The 19119-nt window shown below is 36.9% G+C and overlaps 1 protein-coding gene across 7 annotated transcripts in view; it reads right to left on the bottom strand.

Moving 5' to 3' along the window:
• The window catches only part of NUDCD1 (NudC domain containing 1), a 62785-nt gene that overhangs the window by 10488 nt on the left and 33178 nt on the right, over nt 1-19119 (bottom strand). For all 7 annotated transcript variants that reach the window (XM_074809519.1, XM_074809976.1, XM_074809679.1 and 4 more), the window contains 3 exons: nt 17979-18186; nt 10174-10318; nt 7878-8003 (listed from right to left, as the gene is read on the bottom strand). In XM_074809519.1, the coding sequence (XP_074665620.1) occupies nt 7878-8003; nt 10174-10318; nt 17979-18186 (479 nt within the window). The remainder of the gene's footprint in view (nt 1-7877; nt 8004-10173; nt 10319-17978; nt 18187-19119) is intronic.

Raw genomic sequence — 19119 nt, 5'->3', positions numbered from 1 at the left:
TCTGATACAGGATCCTAACCTACAACTTCTGATGTTAGGAAAAGATTCTCTCTAATCACATCTGGTTTTCTGCAGTGCCAACGGAGAAGAAAATACTGTCCCTCTGCAGGAAAAGTTGGTAAGCACTGGAACAAGAATTAGTTAGAATATTAAAATTATGAAATGTCAACAATTTTTTATTCACTCATAATCAAATAGTTACTAAATTTGAGATTATCACATTCTTCATCAAATATGTCTAGATCACCAAAAACATTCAATAACCAATTCTGTTCACCAGGAATGACCAATTACATAAGATAGACAAGACAGGCATATCCTGCTACCAGAATAAACAATAGTAAGAATACACAATAAAACAACACATATTTTGAGTTTTCTATTGTGAGGAACTGAAGGAGTTAATGCCTCAAACATTCATCAAACTGTCTGCTGTACTGATCTTCTAAGGAGGACCACTGGCTCTATTGTGTAAGTTTGATACTTTGTATGAACAATGCAGGCCTTGCTAGTGACTACAATCTTCAAGAAGAGCTAGAAGATTGGTAAGAGGGGAACACCTGCCCCAGAAGGAGACAAAGGCTGGATGGTTGCCCGAGAAGCATGAAGTCAGTGAAAACCAGCAGTAACTGGGGAAAAGGTAAAAGTGGCAGGGGGAGATCGCAACCATTTTCTCAATTGGATGAAAGGGTTAATGCAGTCCATACCCTCTCAATGCCTGCGCAGAACCCATGCTCCACCTTTCCTCATCTCTCATGATAATGAGTTCATTGAAAACTTGTCTCTCCTGTCTAGTATGCAAACCAGCCAATCAGATGAACTTAAAAGGCAACAGAAAACTCTGCTGTGTGTGCACCACCACCCAAGATTACCAGACCCGAGACAATGCTGGAACCTGGGGTGGTGATCTGGATCCTTTCCCTTTCCCACAGATTTATCAATAAGAGACCACATTGCTTATTATCCTTTTCTAAGTTTAAGATGTTTCTACCACAAGTAAAACGTTTTAACCAGTTGTTTGGTGTCATTTCACCTTAATTTGACCCAAGGGGATCATGAAACCTTTACAACTCCCTAGGCTCCCAGTCCGGGTCCTAACATCTATGTAAAGCCTTCTTAAGGAAGTTAATAGCAATACTTTTAATGTAGCACTATGACTAGCAAATGCACAAAGAGGAAAGAACAATCTGTTCCCTTAATGTCTATCAAGAAAGGATGCTCAGGAATTCCTGTTTGTACTTGCAGCTGATCTACATTGTTCATGTTACCACATGAACAAATATGTTTGACCTATTTTTTATATCCAGAAGCTATGTCTGCAACAGCAACATGCAGGATTACACTCTAATACATAGTACAATGCATTACTTCTCAATGAGCATTTCAGATGCTGACATTTGTTGACTAATCGTTCTTAAACAGTTGTCACAGCACTCTTTATTACAGGTATTGTGAAAATAACTATGAACCTCAAGCCTTTTATTCCACCATTGTATAAATGTCACAGGATGGGGTCTCTGTCTTGAAGACCCAAATTTAATCTTAACATAAGATCCAGTGGACAGAAACAACAGCTATCAAGACACAGAAATTTGTTTACTTGAGGTTATACAGCCTATGGCAGAACTAATACAATTATTTCAGCTGATTATGTTCAAGTCTAATGGCTCAACTTCAAAACAGCCTTCTATTACTATGCCATTCAACAGGCATACAAATTCTTCAGTTTTATTAAAGCTACAAAAGAGATGAAATAATCCTGTCTCCATTAGGGCCAGATGGAATCATGAAATGTGGGTTACTCTAATTTTCTAAGCAACTAAGAGGCAAAGAAACACTAACAAAGGTAATGTCAAGATAACTAATAAGATGCCTTAAGGAGAACAAAGAAAACAAGAGGCAGGTGTTATATTGGTGCAATGTGCTGAGCAACACAGAAAGTATGAAGTTCTAGTCCCTCAAACTCCTTAAAATCTGAAAAAGGTAAGAAGTCAGCAGAGGTTAGGCAGATGACACCAAAGGTGAGTGGAACAGACCTCTAAGCACAGGAAAAATAGGCAGAATGAAGGGGAAACAACTTGAGAAAGGAAACAAGTTGAGAGTTCTCATACATTCAGCGCAAGACTCACTCCCATGGGACCCTACTGCACGCTCACAGTAGTACCTGCTTCTCACACCTGGGAAAAAGTCAATCATGGGGATTGTGCATAACAGGGTCACAGACAGTCAGTTACAGTATGATTTGACCAGAAGAACCTGCTAGAAGGGCCAGCCTTCTCAGCCATTTTTCATCAGTGTGACCTCTGTTTTGCTGATCCCCAAAAGTCATCGTTATTACTTCTATTTCACTCCCTGATGTCCCACGTAAGAAAAGCAAGTTGTTCCCAGAGCACTAGAAGGAAATAAAGCTTGGCTTCATACAAACTGAAATTACATTTCCACAAGGTTCTCTTCCCCAGAACTCCTTGTAGAAGTCATCTCTTCTTGTTTTCAAGTTCTTTCCTCCCATAATCCCTACCTGGTTTGTTGAGTATGAGGTAGAACAGTCTATGACTAATCCTGAGCTTTGGTTGTGCTTACAGGCCAAATAGCTACTGCCTTTCAAACTGGATATGAACTGAGTTACTGTGGTGGTGTCCTGGTTTTGGCTGGGATAGAGTTAATTTTTCTTGAGCTCAAGAAAAATTAACTCTATCCCAGCCAAAACCAGTACAGGTGGGTTTGACTTTGTTTGGCTGCCAGACACCCCTGCAGACACTCTCTCACTCCCCCTCCTAAACAGGACAGCAGGGGAGACTAAGACGAAAAAGAAAAAGCTCGTGGGTTGAGATAAAGATGGGGAGATCACTTACCAATTCTACCATCGCGGGCAAAATAGACTTTACTTGAGGAAAACTGATTTAATGTATTACCAATTAAAAATAAAGTAGGATGATGAGGAACAAAGAGAAATATTTTAAAAAACCCTTCCCCACACCCTTCCTTGGCTCAACTTCACTCCTTCATTCCCAACTCTTCTACCTCCCCCACTACCAGAGTGATGCAGGGAGATTGGGAACGGGGTTGCAGTCTGTCCTCAGCACTTCCTCTCTGCTCCTCCTTCCTCTTCATACTGTTCACCTGCTCCAGCATGGGGTCCCTCCCATGGGATACAGTCCTTCAGGAACTGCTCCAACATGGGTCCTTCCGATGGGCTGCAGTTCCTCATGAACTGCTCCAGCATGGTTCCTTTCCACAGGGTATGGTCCTTCAGGAATAGACTGCTCCAGCATGGGTCCTCCACGAGCCATAGTTCCTACCAGAAAACCTGCTCCTATGTGAGCTCCGTTCCATGGGCCACAGCTCCTACCAGGGGCCTGCTCCTGTGTGAGCTCTCCACTGGCTGCAGCTTCATCCAGGGAACATCCACCTGCTGTAGTGTGGGGTCCTTCATGGGATGCTGCATGGATATCTGCTCTACGTGGTCCTCCATGTGCTGCAGGGGGACAAGCTGACTCACCATGCTGCTCTTGATGGGCTGCTGGGGAATCTCTGCTCTGGCACCTGGAGCACCTGCTCCCCCTCCTCTTTCTCCACTGACCTTGGTGTCTGCAGTGCTGTTTCTCTCATACTTTTTCACTCCTCCCTCTCACTACTGCTGCACAGCATTTTTTGCCCTTTCTTAAGTATGTTTTCCCTGAGGGGCCACCAGCATCCCTGATGCGTTCAGCTGTGTCCTACAGTAGGTCCACCGTAGCTGTTTGGAACCAGCTGTGTCTGGCACAGGGCAGCCCCAGCCTCTTCTTGCAGAGGCCACCTCTGCAGCCCCCCTGCTGCCAACATCTGGATATGAACACCCAATACAGCTCTACAAGATGAGGCATGGTGCACAGGTGTCTCTTTCTTATTGTTGTATCTGAACTGACAGAAATGAAGCATCTTTGAGATGGATAACAGACAGAGCACTCTTCTCATCCACAGCTCACTTCATTATGCATCAGTCCTTCAGATAAGGGAGAGGGTCGGACTCCAAGGAATCAACTTTTAAGAAACTTCTTTGCACTGAGGAAGTAATTTCATAGAGAATCAAAAAACTACACAAATATTTATGACACGACAGTAAAACCCCAACATTAGCACAAAAGTAGCTTTGAAGTCACCAGCAATCACCATTTTCAGCCAAAGGTACAACAGTATACAAGTTATTTACATATGACAAGAAGTAAGCCTTATAGCAGACATCACTGAGTAACTTGTGCATGTCTTTCAACAGCAACTACACATATTTTTAAGGGTCAAGCACTTAGTATTTTGTAAATCCCTTATTTAGTAATGCATACATCAAAATTTTAAAAATATATCCTTTTAGAAGTACCATGTCAGAAATGTGGGAGTTTTACAAACATCAAGTTTTTGATTTTAGTAAAAATAAACATCTGTAGTTAAGTAAACAAAACACCCAACATGCAATTTAAATCTACATGTGTCCTAACAATAACATTATTACATATATGATAAGTACAAGTGTCATGTTACTTAACTATTGTTAATTTTTACATCACAAACCATTTTGAACTGACTGAAGGAATTAAGGTTTTTTCCAGGTTTTAGTAAGTTTGTGGAATATGTAGAGAAATATTTTAAATGTACAGCACCTCAGCAAAGTAGTTCTGAACTTTAATTATTTTCCTCCGGAAGTAATTTACAGGGTTTTGAAAAACCCAATAAATACTATTTAAGCTGCATTAGTTGCCTATTTTACATGCAACAGAGATACAGATCACTTGGACAGAGTGCCCAAATGCAAAAGAAGTTTTATGAGTGTTGTCAGAACATGAGAAACTGAACTGCAATGAAAAAACATTCAACCTGAAGCAGTTATTCAGGCAAAGCATCCAGAACCAGAAAAGCTCTTGAGGAAAGCCTTGCCTCTTCTCTTGTCTATGACCACTAGAGCATCTCCACTCCAGTGGACACACACAAATACATGACATGCAGTTTTAGTTAACGAAGGTCATTCTGGCACCTACTGAAAAGGAAGACTCATGCTTCTATATAGGCGTACGAGCAAGGAAAGAGTGACCTTATATGTCAGCTAGCAGACAATGAACAGAAGTTCTTCTGTTGTGTTTCCATAATCAATCTATCAACAAAAAAAGTCTTCTGCCACAGATCAACTGCTCTCTGAAACTACCTACTGCAATTAGCTATTCAAAGATCTAGGTTTACATAGTCCATTTCCTATTTTCTGCGTGCTCCACAAATCACTGGGAATACTCTCTTCTTTTGTATCTAAAAACCAAGAAGCGTCCTCTTCTCTTAAGGCATCCCAATTCTGCTAAATATTGGGATGCCTGGGTTTCCCCATTGCAGGCACACAGCATCACTTTATACTTCAGGCATCTTTCAGCATTTTTTCAACTATTAATTTCTGTGCATTTTGTCATACATGTGCCTGCAATTGGTTTTAACGTAATACAGAACTCAAGGATATGGTAGTATACATATTAATCTGCATAACACAGAAGGCAAACTTTATCTTGTAAATGCTACTTCAAGCAGTTCCAAAAACAAGGTAATGTTTTTAGGCAGCCTATACTTCACCTGACAAAGCCCCTCCCCCTCTCCAGCAAAAAAAATTGTCCATCATGCATGTCTAGTTTCTGATAACTTGGTAATACAACATGCTGTGGACCTAACTTAAAGAACTTATATTAATAAAGCAAGTATCTCTCTATAGGAAAAACTTAACAACTGCATTTGAGCTAGAGCACACAAATGTAATTTTGCCACACAAGAACAGGCCAGTATAGCAATATATTTGTCAAAAATTGCTGGTTGTCAAACCCATTTATTTCAGTTGGATCATTGCCATTGAAATGCACTAGAAAACGTCACGAAGAATAGAATCAAGTCTCTTTACAGAACAGGTATCATTACATTATCAATGTTTTATATCCTTAAGTTATAACTCAAGATGGGAAATGTTCCTATATACATATTTCATGGACTTCGATTCCCTAAGATTCTGAACATATGTTTCACAAATTTCTCTCCAACTTAAGAGGAAAAAGACATATTAGAACTGTATCCTACTGATGGTTTACTACAAAGGAGAAAAGCTGTATCAGCAACATTTCTTAAGGAAATAGGCCACTGAACTGCTAACAAAAAAAACCCAAACAATTTGAAAGGCCTAAATCAAAGCAAAAATATATTCCTGTATGGTGAAAAATCTACTGAAATATTCATGTTACTATGTCCTCCAACAAGGACCAAAACCACAAGATCACATAGCTGAGGTTGGAAGTGATTTCTGGAGGTATTCTAGTCCAATCCTCCCTGCTCAAAGCAGGGTCAGCTAGAGCAGGTTATACATGCATGAAAATTTCCTACCCACAGTAATTATCCCTTTGACCATAGTGTTTTAAACACATTAGCCTCTGGATTACTTTTATGCCACCCATTTTTAAGACCTCTTTACAAACACCCTGGAGTTCAGACTTGTTCCACAATGTCTTGCTGCCTGCTAGAATGCAGTATGTGAGATCTGCCTTTCCTGAACCTGTGATATCATAATCCTCCTGTGAAATGTCTCCTGGGGCACAAACTTCTTACCCTTCAGGGCAAGACACAGTATTTTAGGCTAAGTTATTCAGACATTTATCCAGTCTGGTCTTGAAAACCTCAAGGACAGCAGCTGCACAACCTTACTAAGCAACCTGATCCATGCCACAATGATGGTGTGAAAGTTTTTCCTTCCATCCAGTTTGAGCTTCTTGTTTCTACTTGTGTCTGCTGTCTCTTGTTCTCTTACCATGCATCACTCAACAGCTAAAATCCATTTGAGCTGAGTTGCTATAAAATTACAGGTTTTGTCTTCTGACAAATGTTAACTATCACATCACACGTATCCACAAAACAGACTACTTTCTTGGTGAAGCATGCTAGACTTTAAAATTAATCTTTTTTTCTTTGTCAGCACAGATGCATGTACAGGCATATATACACACGCACACACACATACAGACATATGCATCTATACTGGCCAATGAAAAAGGTATTTTTTTAAAAAAAAAGAACAAACCAAGATCTGCAAGACACAGACTTAAGACTTCTAGAGCTTTTCTGAGGAAATGGGAAGTTATGAACTGGTTCAAAATCTTATCCTGTAACTACGACATTTTCTGTAAAAAACAGATTATCCTATAAGTACTTTGCATGATACAAGGTAGCGATGAGGTGTAACACCAATGTTTATTACAAGCTTAATAGAGCCATCTTGAAAAAAATCCCAAACCCAAAAAAACCACCAAGATGACAACTTGATCTGTGATGTTTTCATATGATTATTTTGTTTCCCACTTTAGTCAATGGACCAGATCAAGTCCTAACTTACTGTTAGTCAAAGATGCTTATAACCAAGATCAAGCCTCCCATCGAAGCATTTTGCTTACAATCTGTTATTTCCAGTGTGACTAACAAACAAGTATCATAAGGCGATCTATGCTCCAGCTCCTTAGTAAAAAGCGTCAACTTTCTGTCAGGCTATCCGAAAAGTTACTGAGAAAAATGCAAGCTAAGGAATCTAGAAGAATTTTATGCCACTGAAAAAGACCCCTTTCTTATAATTATTCTGACATAACTTTGCTTTTTCAATTGGCTCACCTGTGAAAATATGTATTTTTTAAAAATCAGATTAAAAGGAGTCTTGTTTTTACATTAAAATAACATTGAAGAACATATCGGTTGATAATTTCTGTTGCTGCTGTGATTTTACATTATGGAAGAAATTTGTGTTTTCAAGAGTTTGCACAGATTTTTGTTCTGATAATAGAATTCAACTTGCATATCATTAAAAATGTCTTAAAATATTTCTGCAATTTTGCAGCACTTACTACATGAGTGACTTTCAAGGTATCACCATCAAATCTGCACAAGCTTGCGCTATCTTCAAGAAAAGCATCACATTCTTCTAATTCTTGAGCATTACATGGTGGGTTTTCCTTTTCAGGGTTTGGATTCTGAAATAAAAAGACAATGAACTACACTGAAAATCCAAGCTACTGAATGTCTATCTATCTATATATATATTCCTTTTCATAACAAAAAAAGTTCAGTAGAACAGGAAGAATCATTTGCATATCCTTACATACTTAAAGATCAAGCTATTATGTACTTACTCAAAATGAACAGAACCATTTCTGTTGTGGAGGACAGCATGAGTAGTAGGTACAACAAAATCCATTTCAGTTTAAGGAAAGGTACATAAGCCACTAAAACGGACAAAAAGTTCCCTTCTGTAAGTAATAAAAGTATACAATCCTGAAAACCTATGCAGGTTTAGGAAATTTACATTAGTGTAAGCTTCTTTTAGATTGCCATCAGAAATGCTATTAAAAAATGGATTAATTCATTTTGCAAGTAGCTCTAAATACATGCCTCCTTTTAGCTTTGCTAATAATTATTTAAAATTAATAATGTTGTTATGTATATTTTTTAATGCACTCAAAACAAGAAAAAAATGTCACTTTCACTACTAATTCGTGAGGAAGATACAACGCTACTGCAGACAGAAACAGCTCACTTTTGCTAATGACATCTTCCTTGGAGAATTTTCAAAATCACCAAGCTATGTTACCTTTCTCATATATTTTAAGAACTAATTTAATGATAACTGAAAGGGACCTTTAGTTAACAGAAGGCAAAAATACACACTTCCTTGTTAAATATGAACTAATGTCGCTTCTTGAACAAAAAAGACACCATCTTGACAACTAATATAAGCTGAAAGCTGAGGCCAAACAGAATGTGTAAGGAAAGATTAGACAGGGCACTGACTCAATTCATCTGACAGGGAGAAGTTCTTGAGTTCCTGTGCTCATTTCTTCAGCCATTTCAGCTGATTATTAAGAACTTTATTTTGGTTCAGTCCACAAAGAGAAAGAGATCAGCACAAATTTTTTTTAATTGCTAAGACAATTTAAGGTCAAAGAAAACAAACATGAAGCGATAAAGAAACGTCCTTAAATGACAGAAGCCAGGAAAATTAAGTGTTATATACTGCAGGCTTAATATACTGCACAAGACTTAACACAGCGTATCTATCTCTTTATAGGCTAGTCTTTGGGGTTCCCCTCCAGTTTACTGTTTCATTGGGTGGCTTTTAAAAAACCTTCCAGGTAAACATCATTACCACAATCAATTGAGATGACCAAAAAGAATCCACGCCTTTATTATACATATGTAGCTGAAGTTCCGGTATAACAAAATACATAACATTTATTTAAATTAACAGTTACCTAAGGAAAGATTTTTTTTTTACATGATCATTGTTGCACACATGCTGAAAAGTTGATGATTTTTTTGGTCACACTTTAAGCTCAGTATGAGTTACAAAAGAAAAGAAATTTGAAGTTCCCAATAAATCTATGGTCAAAAGGTGTACTACAATATCTTGCCTACAAATAGTGAGGGCGAGAGGGGAGAAATCAATTTAGAGCACTAATCAGAGTTTATTTTAATAACACTTTTCAGCCTTATTAAAAAAAGTAATAATCCAAAAGTAATATATATCAAGACCCATCGGGAGTCACACTTCACAAGTTTTAGATGAGATGCCATTTTCTAATTAAACCAAAAGTATCAAGCAAACAAGAGCTAAAAATTACATTTTATTTTGGTTTAAGTAGACTCCTTGTATAACAATAATGCCAGAAAGTTAATGAGTCATGTTTATGTTTTCCTAAATTTTCCTTTTTAAAGTGTCATTTACACTCACATTTTGTAAGTCAAGTATAGTATTCCTAGGAAGACAGTATAAAAGTGTTGCTAACCTATTGCTAAACAAGATTAAAATTTACTTAAATCAACTGCTTTAAAACAAACTGCCACATCATAAGTGGTGGGAACAAAATTTATCTTCAATGTTTAATCAAACTTCTGTTTTGGTGCAGACACTATCATGTAAGCTAAATACAGTCCCCAATGAAGATGATATTAGTGTTCAAAGTATATTCACAACTCTAGTGCCATTAGTTTGTTAAAAGTTTCAGTTGAAAATGAATGCAGAGTTAGAATTCTGAATAGTAAATGAACAGATAAGCTCTGTCAATTAAGTGCAAATTAGGATATCAGGAAAAGGCAACATGCAAACCTACAAGAATTTTAAATGTTTTATTTTCAACTCCTTACCATTACTTCAGAGGTAAGATGCATCAGGCTTTCAGTTATTTCAGAGCATTGGGAAGAGTCCATAATGAATTCCCCTCGTGTGTCACCAACTATTAGCTCTGGCCACCGGGGTCCCTCATTTTTCTTAATTAGAGAAACTTCCAAACTAAAATGCAAATAGAAGACAAAGAGTAGTACATGAAAATACTGCATCCATTTCTCACATTAGTCAAAAAGCTCTAAATGTAGATTTGAGCACTTCTTCCCTCCAAACTGAATTAATAATGAAAATCACGTAACAGAAACCATTAGCATTCAATTTATAAAATAAACTATTCTAACAGAAAATATTCCAAAGAAAAACAGACCAAGGACATGTGATTTTTAAAAGCCTAAGAAGAAAGAAAATGTATTCATGTAAGTGTCCTCAAGGTTTTCAGTGTAAATGCAGGTTCTCCTGAAGCAGTCTTATTGAAGTATTTTAAATACTGTAGGAGATCACCTGTAAAGAAATCTATCCAACGAGTAACAGAATTTTACTATAGAGGTTCATCTGAAATCTATGAAGTGCTACTTAAGTGTGCAGTACCTTTATATAACATCTAGGACAAAAATATTTGTATTTTATAAACCTCAGAAATACCACAATAGTTAATTATCTACATTGTGTACCTAAAATCATATCTCAGAAGAGGTATGATTTCTGTAACCTGTAAAAAACCTCTTAAAAAACACAAACAAATTGAAGAGAACCTGGTATAACCATCAGGAACAACTAACTAACTAAATAGAAAACAAGAGACTTAGCACCAACACATTTAATTCTATTTAATCATTGCATTAGACCAACACATGGATATAACGATAAAATGAGAGCTAGTTTTATAATATTCATTTTTAGATACACTTATAGGGTCTACAATGACAGTCTTTTACCTGACTGAACAGGAAAACCTTCTAAGTTACTAACTACTGCATTAGAGCAATAACTATTTGGTGAACTCTGAATCAGTTCCTGAAGCAATTACATTGATATTAGAAATGGCAGACTTTTACAGAAGATATTTAGAGCATGTTTTAGACTTTTAATCAACAGAGTTGAAGTGGCATTGCAATACCTTTAGACATTAAGAACATTAAGAACAGAGTGCAATTTATTACTTCAAAATGTGTAATTAATATTTCCCATTAAATAGAAGTCTGAGATTCATGTAATATTGCTCACTCGATTGAGTAATAAAAAAAATGAGTTACTCAGCTGAGTTATTTTTCACTACGATATTTAATAATCAATGAAAAGTCACATTTTAGTATATAGTATTAGTATAATCTTTATACAAATATTAGTCCCTCTATTTAATTCTTTTGGAGAATAACTATCTTTTATAACTAACCTTTTGGGAAAAAGCCAAGATTTTTGATGAGGGAAGCTAAAGGAAAATCACAGAATCATAGAATATCTCAAGTTGGAAGGGACCCACAAGGATCATGGAGTCCAAATCCCTGCTCCTCGCAGGACTACCTAAAAATAAACCATATAACTATCAAAAGAGATCAAAAAAAATTTTAACTGGGAATGTCTTGCAGAAAATGTCACACTAGTTTTCTTATTATAAACAAATCTGACAAGGTATACACACCTGTGCACTTCATATAGAAGATTAAACAATGCAATAATGAAAAATATCAAGCTTGACCAAGCACTCAGAAGTCAGTATTATCTCTACCATATCTGTTTTTCACTTTGTATTTTAAACTATTATAATGGCAATTATAATAGTATTACATACAAAGCAATATGCAAAACTTTCATAAGATACAGAAACTCAAACGTTTAATACTCTACTCCCCAATTTCCACACATGGGGAATGGTAGTGAAAATGTATGTATTTACAAGTTGTAATTTGAAACTGTAATGACTTTTTTTTTCCTTTTTTCTACCTGAAACTCAGACTTCATGGTGTCAGAAAGCTATGGTTAATATAAAGTCTATTGTTCACTGAGTCTTCTCAAAATATCTTCTTAGATGGCCATATTTTTCATAACATTATGGCTGGGAACATTACTGTGCCATTGAAACAAATCTGTATTCTCCCCACTTACTGCATGCTGGTTCAGGTTTATAGGAATAAAGTTTGTGCATCTCAAAACCTCTGAGAGGAAACTAAACTTGGAAACTCTGCAGACCAAAAATGCCTAATGGAGACCCAAGGACAGATCTGAACAGTTACAGGTTTATTTTCATATCAGTAAGCTTCACATATGCAGAAATAAATTATTGAACCGGGACTCTGAGATAGAAAAATGAAGTGCACACACTCTCATTAAATAGGTATTAGATACTGAAAAGTGAAGGGGATCAATAAAACCACCTGCCCTGCTCTAAGGCTCTATCGGGTAAAAATCCCTGAAATCTTCCTATTGTATGATTAGCTTTATTACAATATATTGCATTTAGAATAACTAAACTGTAAAACCAGTAATAAATATACAGCAAAAAGGGAAAAAAACCCAAAGGAGCACTGAATTTAAAACAAAGGTAAGACAGACTGAAAGATTATTTTACAAAATGATACCACTGAAATTTGATTATTGAATTGCTGGAGTCAAAAATAAGATTTCCAAGAAATATGCATGGTCAAAGGGACAGTTTTTCTTCAGAAGAAATCACTAACTACAGCACAATCATATTTTACTGCCAGATGCACAGCAAGAACCACTTCTTCACTACTAGATTATTAGGAATTTCTTTTAACACCTGTATATTTTTGCTCAGAGCAAGTATTTGGTGACTGATAATCAAAGAAAGTTCAAATACTAAAAAAAAAAGTCAATAACTAAGAACTCAAAAGTTTTCATTAGTAAGTTTAGTTTATGTAAATGCAAAAGGGACTGTAATGCAAGTAGCAAATACTGTTATCTGGTATTTATCGCTATATTTTTCAGAACCCATAGTGCTTCAAAGTAAAATTATATTGGATATTAACAACTGGTATTAGAGAAGAAGAGGCCAAGCAGAGAACAACAGAAGACATTTCAAAATGCCTTGGAAATGGACACAACTAATACATTCCCCTCACCCCTGTCCCATGTCCAGGAGGCATACTGTTGCCATTAATACATTAGGAACTTCAAGGCAGAGGTTTTCTTAACCAAAGAAATTATTGATCCTTAAATCTAGTTAATGGATTTAAGTACTTTTGTTGCACTCATGTACTGGCTTTGGCTGGGATAGAGTTAATTTTCTTCATAGCAGCTCGTGTGATGATATGTTTTGCATTTGGTTTTGATTTGGATAAAGGACAAATATGCTTAGTGATATAGGCAAGTTTATATTTTGCCAAATTTATGTCCTTTATCACAGAGTATTTGCAAAACTTTCCCAGTGAGAAAAATTGATTTTTATCTTATTTAAAGGAAATACCTCTGTTTCCACAGAAACAACTCCTTTCTTCTTACATTTTTTCACGATGACACCATATATGGAACTTACTCTTTAAGCAACATTTAACCAAATGTTATAAGTAGATTTCTCAAATTGATGTGAGTCAGAGCCAATCAAAATTTCAATTGTTTACTTAGCAAGCGGCAACAAGCAAAACAGCGCTGGGCGGCCGGGGAGTCCTTGCTCCACCAACGGTGCGCACTCACTTCCCGAGGGTCCGTCTTTTTTATATCCTCCGCCTTCCGGTATCGGGTCTCTCTGAGAGGTGTACCCTGCATCTGCGCACTTTGCAGCTAGGGGGTCTCTCCATCCGGGTCTTCCTCACGTCACCAACTCCTCGTATTTCCTGCTTTCCTGAGAGTGGCTCACAAAGCTTTTGTTTATATCTTACAGAGTATAGACACTACCCCTTTTTTCTTCTCCCCTTTGTCCTTCTCCCCTTTGTCCTTCTTCCTCTTCTCCCTCTTTTCAGTCTTTTGCACAATAGGAGTCCTTGCTTCAGCACTTCAACTTAGATAAGCACTTGCAGTCAGTTAGTCGTTACACAATGTAATAGTTAAGATTAAGTTTAGGCTTACATAGTTTATGGAATAACATGTCACGAGCTCCCAGTATCTTTAATGGAATTTGATGAACAAACAGTTTACTGTCTATCACACCAAACCTGCTTGTTTCAAGAAACAGTGGCTGATTACTTTATCCTAGAAGAGAGCAAAAGCAGTAAATGTCCAAATACGTATTATATACTGACTGACCTTGTTGCTTTTCTTATACTTGTTGGAAGATCCAAGACAAATTCTATCACAAAACATATCTGAACTATGAAACTTCAAACAGTTTTACTTATTGACCCATTTCCTTGCATTCCCCCTCCCCTATCAGCCTGTATCCCTTTTCCCCACACTTTATCTCATGTTTAAATAATTTCCTTGGTTCAGAACTTAGCCTGTGGTTCTGCGTTTACAGAACAATCAACACAAGGTGTTTCCAGTCTGCAACCAGTGTTACACAGAGCCTGTGACAGACTAAACCTTAGGGGTGGAATGTGACTCACTGAACAAACCACTAAAATGGAAGATTACTGGTGGAGACTGGCAAGGGGATGTGCCCACAACCCTCAGGAAACAATGCAAAGAAGCTGACCTTATCTCAACACAAAGGGTGGCCTTTGTTTTAGATAAACAGCTATCAACAGCTGAGTGGATCAACTGGTTGATGTAAATGCTTCTCCTTGAGTTCATGAAAGGAGTGTGAATATCTCCTTGAGTTAGCCAGACCAGCAGGGGAGGAGTAAATACACGGCTTAGCCCAGGCACAGTATAAAAACTAGACAACAGAAGAATTTGGAAGAGAGCAATGGCTGGAGCTGGCTTCAAGCCACTTATTCCTTTTCGGCAATCGGGGATGCCCAGCGTTGTGACGGTGAGCATATTATAGACACTGATAATGGTAATCACATGGTATGGTCACTAAACCACGTATTGCAATTGCTATATTTTGCTAACTGTAACTTATATTTGTATCAAGTTTTCAGTGTATTTTGTATCACCCTGCTAAATCAGAAACCCTGTGTAACATCAACTGTCTTAAAATAAATTCGATCATTACACCCTCCATGTGTGGACTAATTAAAAAAACTTGGTCAGAGAGTATTGAACTCTGACGGGTCAACACATTACAGCTGCAGCTCACAGTCTTTTGGCTGAAGTGAACAAACCAGCATGAATGCCTTCTATATCCAAATATCTTCTATATCTTAAAAGCAGTACCAGAGGTAGCCAGATAGAAAAAGATTAACTTTTCATCCTGTAGGCCACTTCTGCAAATATGGCCTCTAACAAGGGAAAAAAAAAAAGAAATCTCACAAATTTAATACTGTAATAGGCATTGAAAAACAACTGATTTAAGTTTGTTCTTATTTAAGTATGGACATTCCTACTACTCTGAACTGCTTTTGTGATTACGTATTAATTATAATAGCTGTGATATTAACTAAGGCCACAGTAACTACCAAATGTATAGATGGCCAGCACTGGTTAGAATACTTTACCTGTAGCACAGAAATATATGGATGCCTAAATTCACAGATATTACAACGAGAATACTTGAAGAACGTGGACAACTATCTTGTACTAAGTCTATACATATCAATATCTGATAGCTGTGAACTTACGCACAAATCCCTACTTGAACATTTAAGAGACTAATATGAGACTGCTATACAATGAAACACACCCCTAGGTTAAATAAACAATGCGCTGGGTTACAGACTGTAAAACATATGAACTTTTCAAAGTTCAGAAGTACTATCACAAAGCTCTTAGAGCAGAAAATGTTTAGTCAGTTCCAGACCTTCAAGCCCACCTCCCCTCAAGCAGACAAACAGAAATGCACCAGTGCAACTGACAAGACAAGGTATAAAAATTCCAAGGTACTTTGACAGGTGTTATGGGCTTAAGGTACAAATAAGAACAAGATCATTAAAGTGTGGATAAACTACTTATTTTTTATAATGCACATACTGTATTTCATTCATCACGACTCAAGTTTTACTTTGAACCATTCAGATGGTGCTTCAGTTCTAGCTGTTCTGACCACGTAGCACAAGGGGAAGTACAACTGCAAAAGATGAGCAGAGACTTTCAATCCCTCTTGTAAGTGGAAGGATCAGTACGTTTAAGCAGTATTTAAGCATTCAACAGCACTCTCAGTTCCTGAACCACAAGCTAGGACAAAACGGTACATGTAAGTGTTCACTGCACCTGTTAACTGCAACAAAGAAACTGGCTTATAACACAAGCTTTTATCTTCAAGTCTCAAACAGAAAACTTGGAAGGGTACATTTCCAAATACACAAGGATTTCATACTCCCTTTTACATGTGCAGAAACACATGTGGAAGTAAATCTGAATACTTACATCACCTTCCACATATGAAGCATTTGTATTGATGCAAATGCTGTAGTCAATTTGCACCCATAAAAATCCCTAAAACAATGGTCGAACACGTCACTGAGATCAGTTTAGGGCTCTGAAGGGCCCTCTGGAGGCTCTACTAACAATGTAGAGCCTAAGTAGAAAGCAAAGTTAGGTTGCAATTCTCTACCAGAGAAATAAAATTCTAGAACTAACAGGCTTTGAAATTAAAAAATAAGTAACTTGGGCTATGGTTTAGGGATCTCTGTATTCTTTCCCCCCCCCCGCTCTGTTTTTTCATGTTTTATTTCAGAGAGAAAGAGACAATTAAAGTTTACTTCTCAAATAAAACCATGAACATTTCTATTTGAGGTCTACAGCATGTTGAGTTCACACAGATTAATTTTATATCACGTACATATGTACAATGGATTTGGAAAATATAATAAGGAATTTATAAGTCAAACCTGAAGAATTTATGTTACATTATTACCAAAAAAAGCTTCTGTTTGTGGAAAGCTGAAGTAGAAGAGAAATTATTAACACAAACAACAGGGTAAATTCAGGCTAATCAATCCTAAAATTTAGTGGAAAAAGTTAAACCAATTAAGTTTACTCTGCTTACAAAGCTATGTTTAACATTTTGATATCTGGGGGGTTTTCTGGCTATTTGGAAAAAATTAAGTTTTTCTTTAGTACTACAAAATATTACTGAATTTACTTACTGAATTTATTACCAAAATTTCATAACTATATGATACACTATCTTTATGAAAATCATTTAACAGTTTACCTATTCACTTTTCCACTGTGATCAACTAGAAGTGAATGGACAAGATTATTCTCAAAGAGAATAAAAAAAACCAGGTAGCCATACAGACAGGTAGTCATACAGACATGAATGGGTGAATCTCCAGTAGCTCATATCACCAAATATGGTTTTAGAAAGGCAACTAACAACATTAGAACAGGATATTAACTCTGGCTGCCAATAAACACAGTCAAAACATGTGAAAATAGTGTGAGGAATTATGAGCATCAAGCTATCCCTAATCTTGCAAAGAACTGCTTCACAGCTCAGTAGTAGAAACTCTCAATTTCCTAGTCTGATACAGGTTTAGCTGTCAGTACAGACAGTTAGACATAATGCCTTTTTTCTGAAATAAAGAATTTATTATTTTGTAAAAGCTGTTCTATGTTGTAGAAAATAGCTGGATACACAGTTTACAAGCAAGTAACTGTAAGAGGAGGGAATTACTTTCACAAGTAGCTAAAGAAACAGTATTGTGAGACAGCATTGCAAAAGCCAGTGAACTATTTTCAGCAGAGGAGATAAATTCTTGCAGGGAGAGATGCAGGGTGTAGCACTAAATGAGTCCATTCCCACAGGGGCCAGAAGTCAGATAGGGTATACACTTTGAAATCAGTTTTTATCAACAGAAAAACTAAAAACTGCATACAACACCTTTTGTTCTCTCTAATTATCCATGTGCAGCTTTCATGGTCCACAGATGAATAGAGTTTTCCTTCCATCAATGGAGGTTGGTCTTTCAGTGTAACACATATGTTATCAGGGGAAAAGAGTACTTTTATGTCATCCTTAGTGATGCCTTGAGGAATGTGAACTGTTATTGTCACATCATCTTCAGTCTGCTGCCAGTAATAGAGAGGGTCTACAATTGGAAACATGCAGAAAAATATAAACTAGATTACAAATGCTGTCCTGGATTCCACAGCATGCAATGCTGGGAGATAGGGAATAGAAGTTCGTGGAAGAGTGAAAATTAACTTTTACTCTGAACAATTTACATAAAAATATTTTCCGATTATAAAATGGAGAAACATTTTGTTAGCAATCAGTTTCATTTGTGTCCCTTGTCTAGGGAACAAGCTTATATTCATGTCTATACTCAAGTATGCTGATAGTTAATGCCCACTGTATAACTCTATTACTCTAAGTTTATTGTAGCATTACAAAATTGATAACCAAAATGTACTTAAATACACTGAAACACTAATAATTAATAATTTGGTTGAAGAGACATCAGGTGCAGTGGTACTAACAAGTGACTGCATGCTCAGAAGTATATGCCATTCAGAGTCGTGAACATTTTTTGACTGACTATTCACCAGAAATTATTTTAGAAGACCAAGTAGTCTTCATCTGCCTCAGTTGATGGAGATGAAACAAATCTTCCTGCCCAGAGGTAATGATTGACTTTTGCCCTTGGGTCTAGAATCTGCCTGATGTCTATCTTGATTATCAAACTCCTATAAGAAGTAGCCTTTTAAGAGAAATGTTTACACAAAAGGAAGCCTATGACAGCATCACTGGGTAGTGCACAGTTGGTCACGGAAAACACACATACAGATGCATTCACTTTCTAAAGAGCAATCTTGTACATGTTACCTTCCTGTTTAGAGGAAAAACTACAGATAGACCCTTTGGAAGCCCTCAAGTTGTCACAATACAATACAAGATTTCCTTGATCTAAGCTTCACACATCAGCAACCGTGACTCTGGAAGGACTCTTACACTGTTGCCCATTACCATAAGTTTCCAGTTTGCAATGGATCAGTCACAGGTGCTACAAATACACTTCCCA

The sequence above is a fragment of the Strix aluco genome, chromosome 1 (assembly GCF_031877795.1).
Source record: "Strix aluco isolate bStrAlu1 chromosome 1, bStrAlu1.hap1, whole genome shotgun sequence".
NCBI lineage: Eukaryota > Metazoa > Chordata > Aves > Strigiformes > Strigidae > Strix > Strix aluco.
The sequence above is the reverse complement of the archived record's forward strand: the minus strand, read 5'-3'. Positions and strand labels throughout refer to the sequence as shown.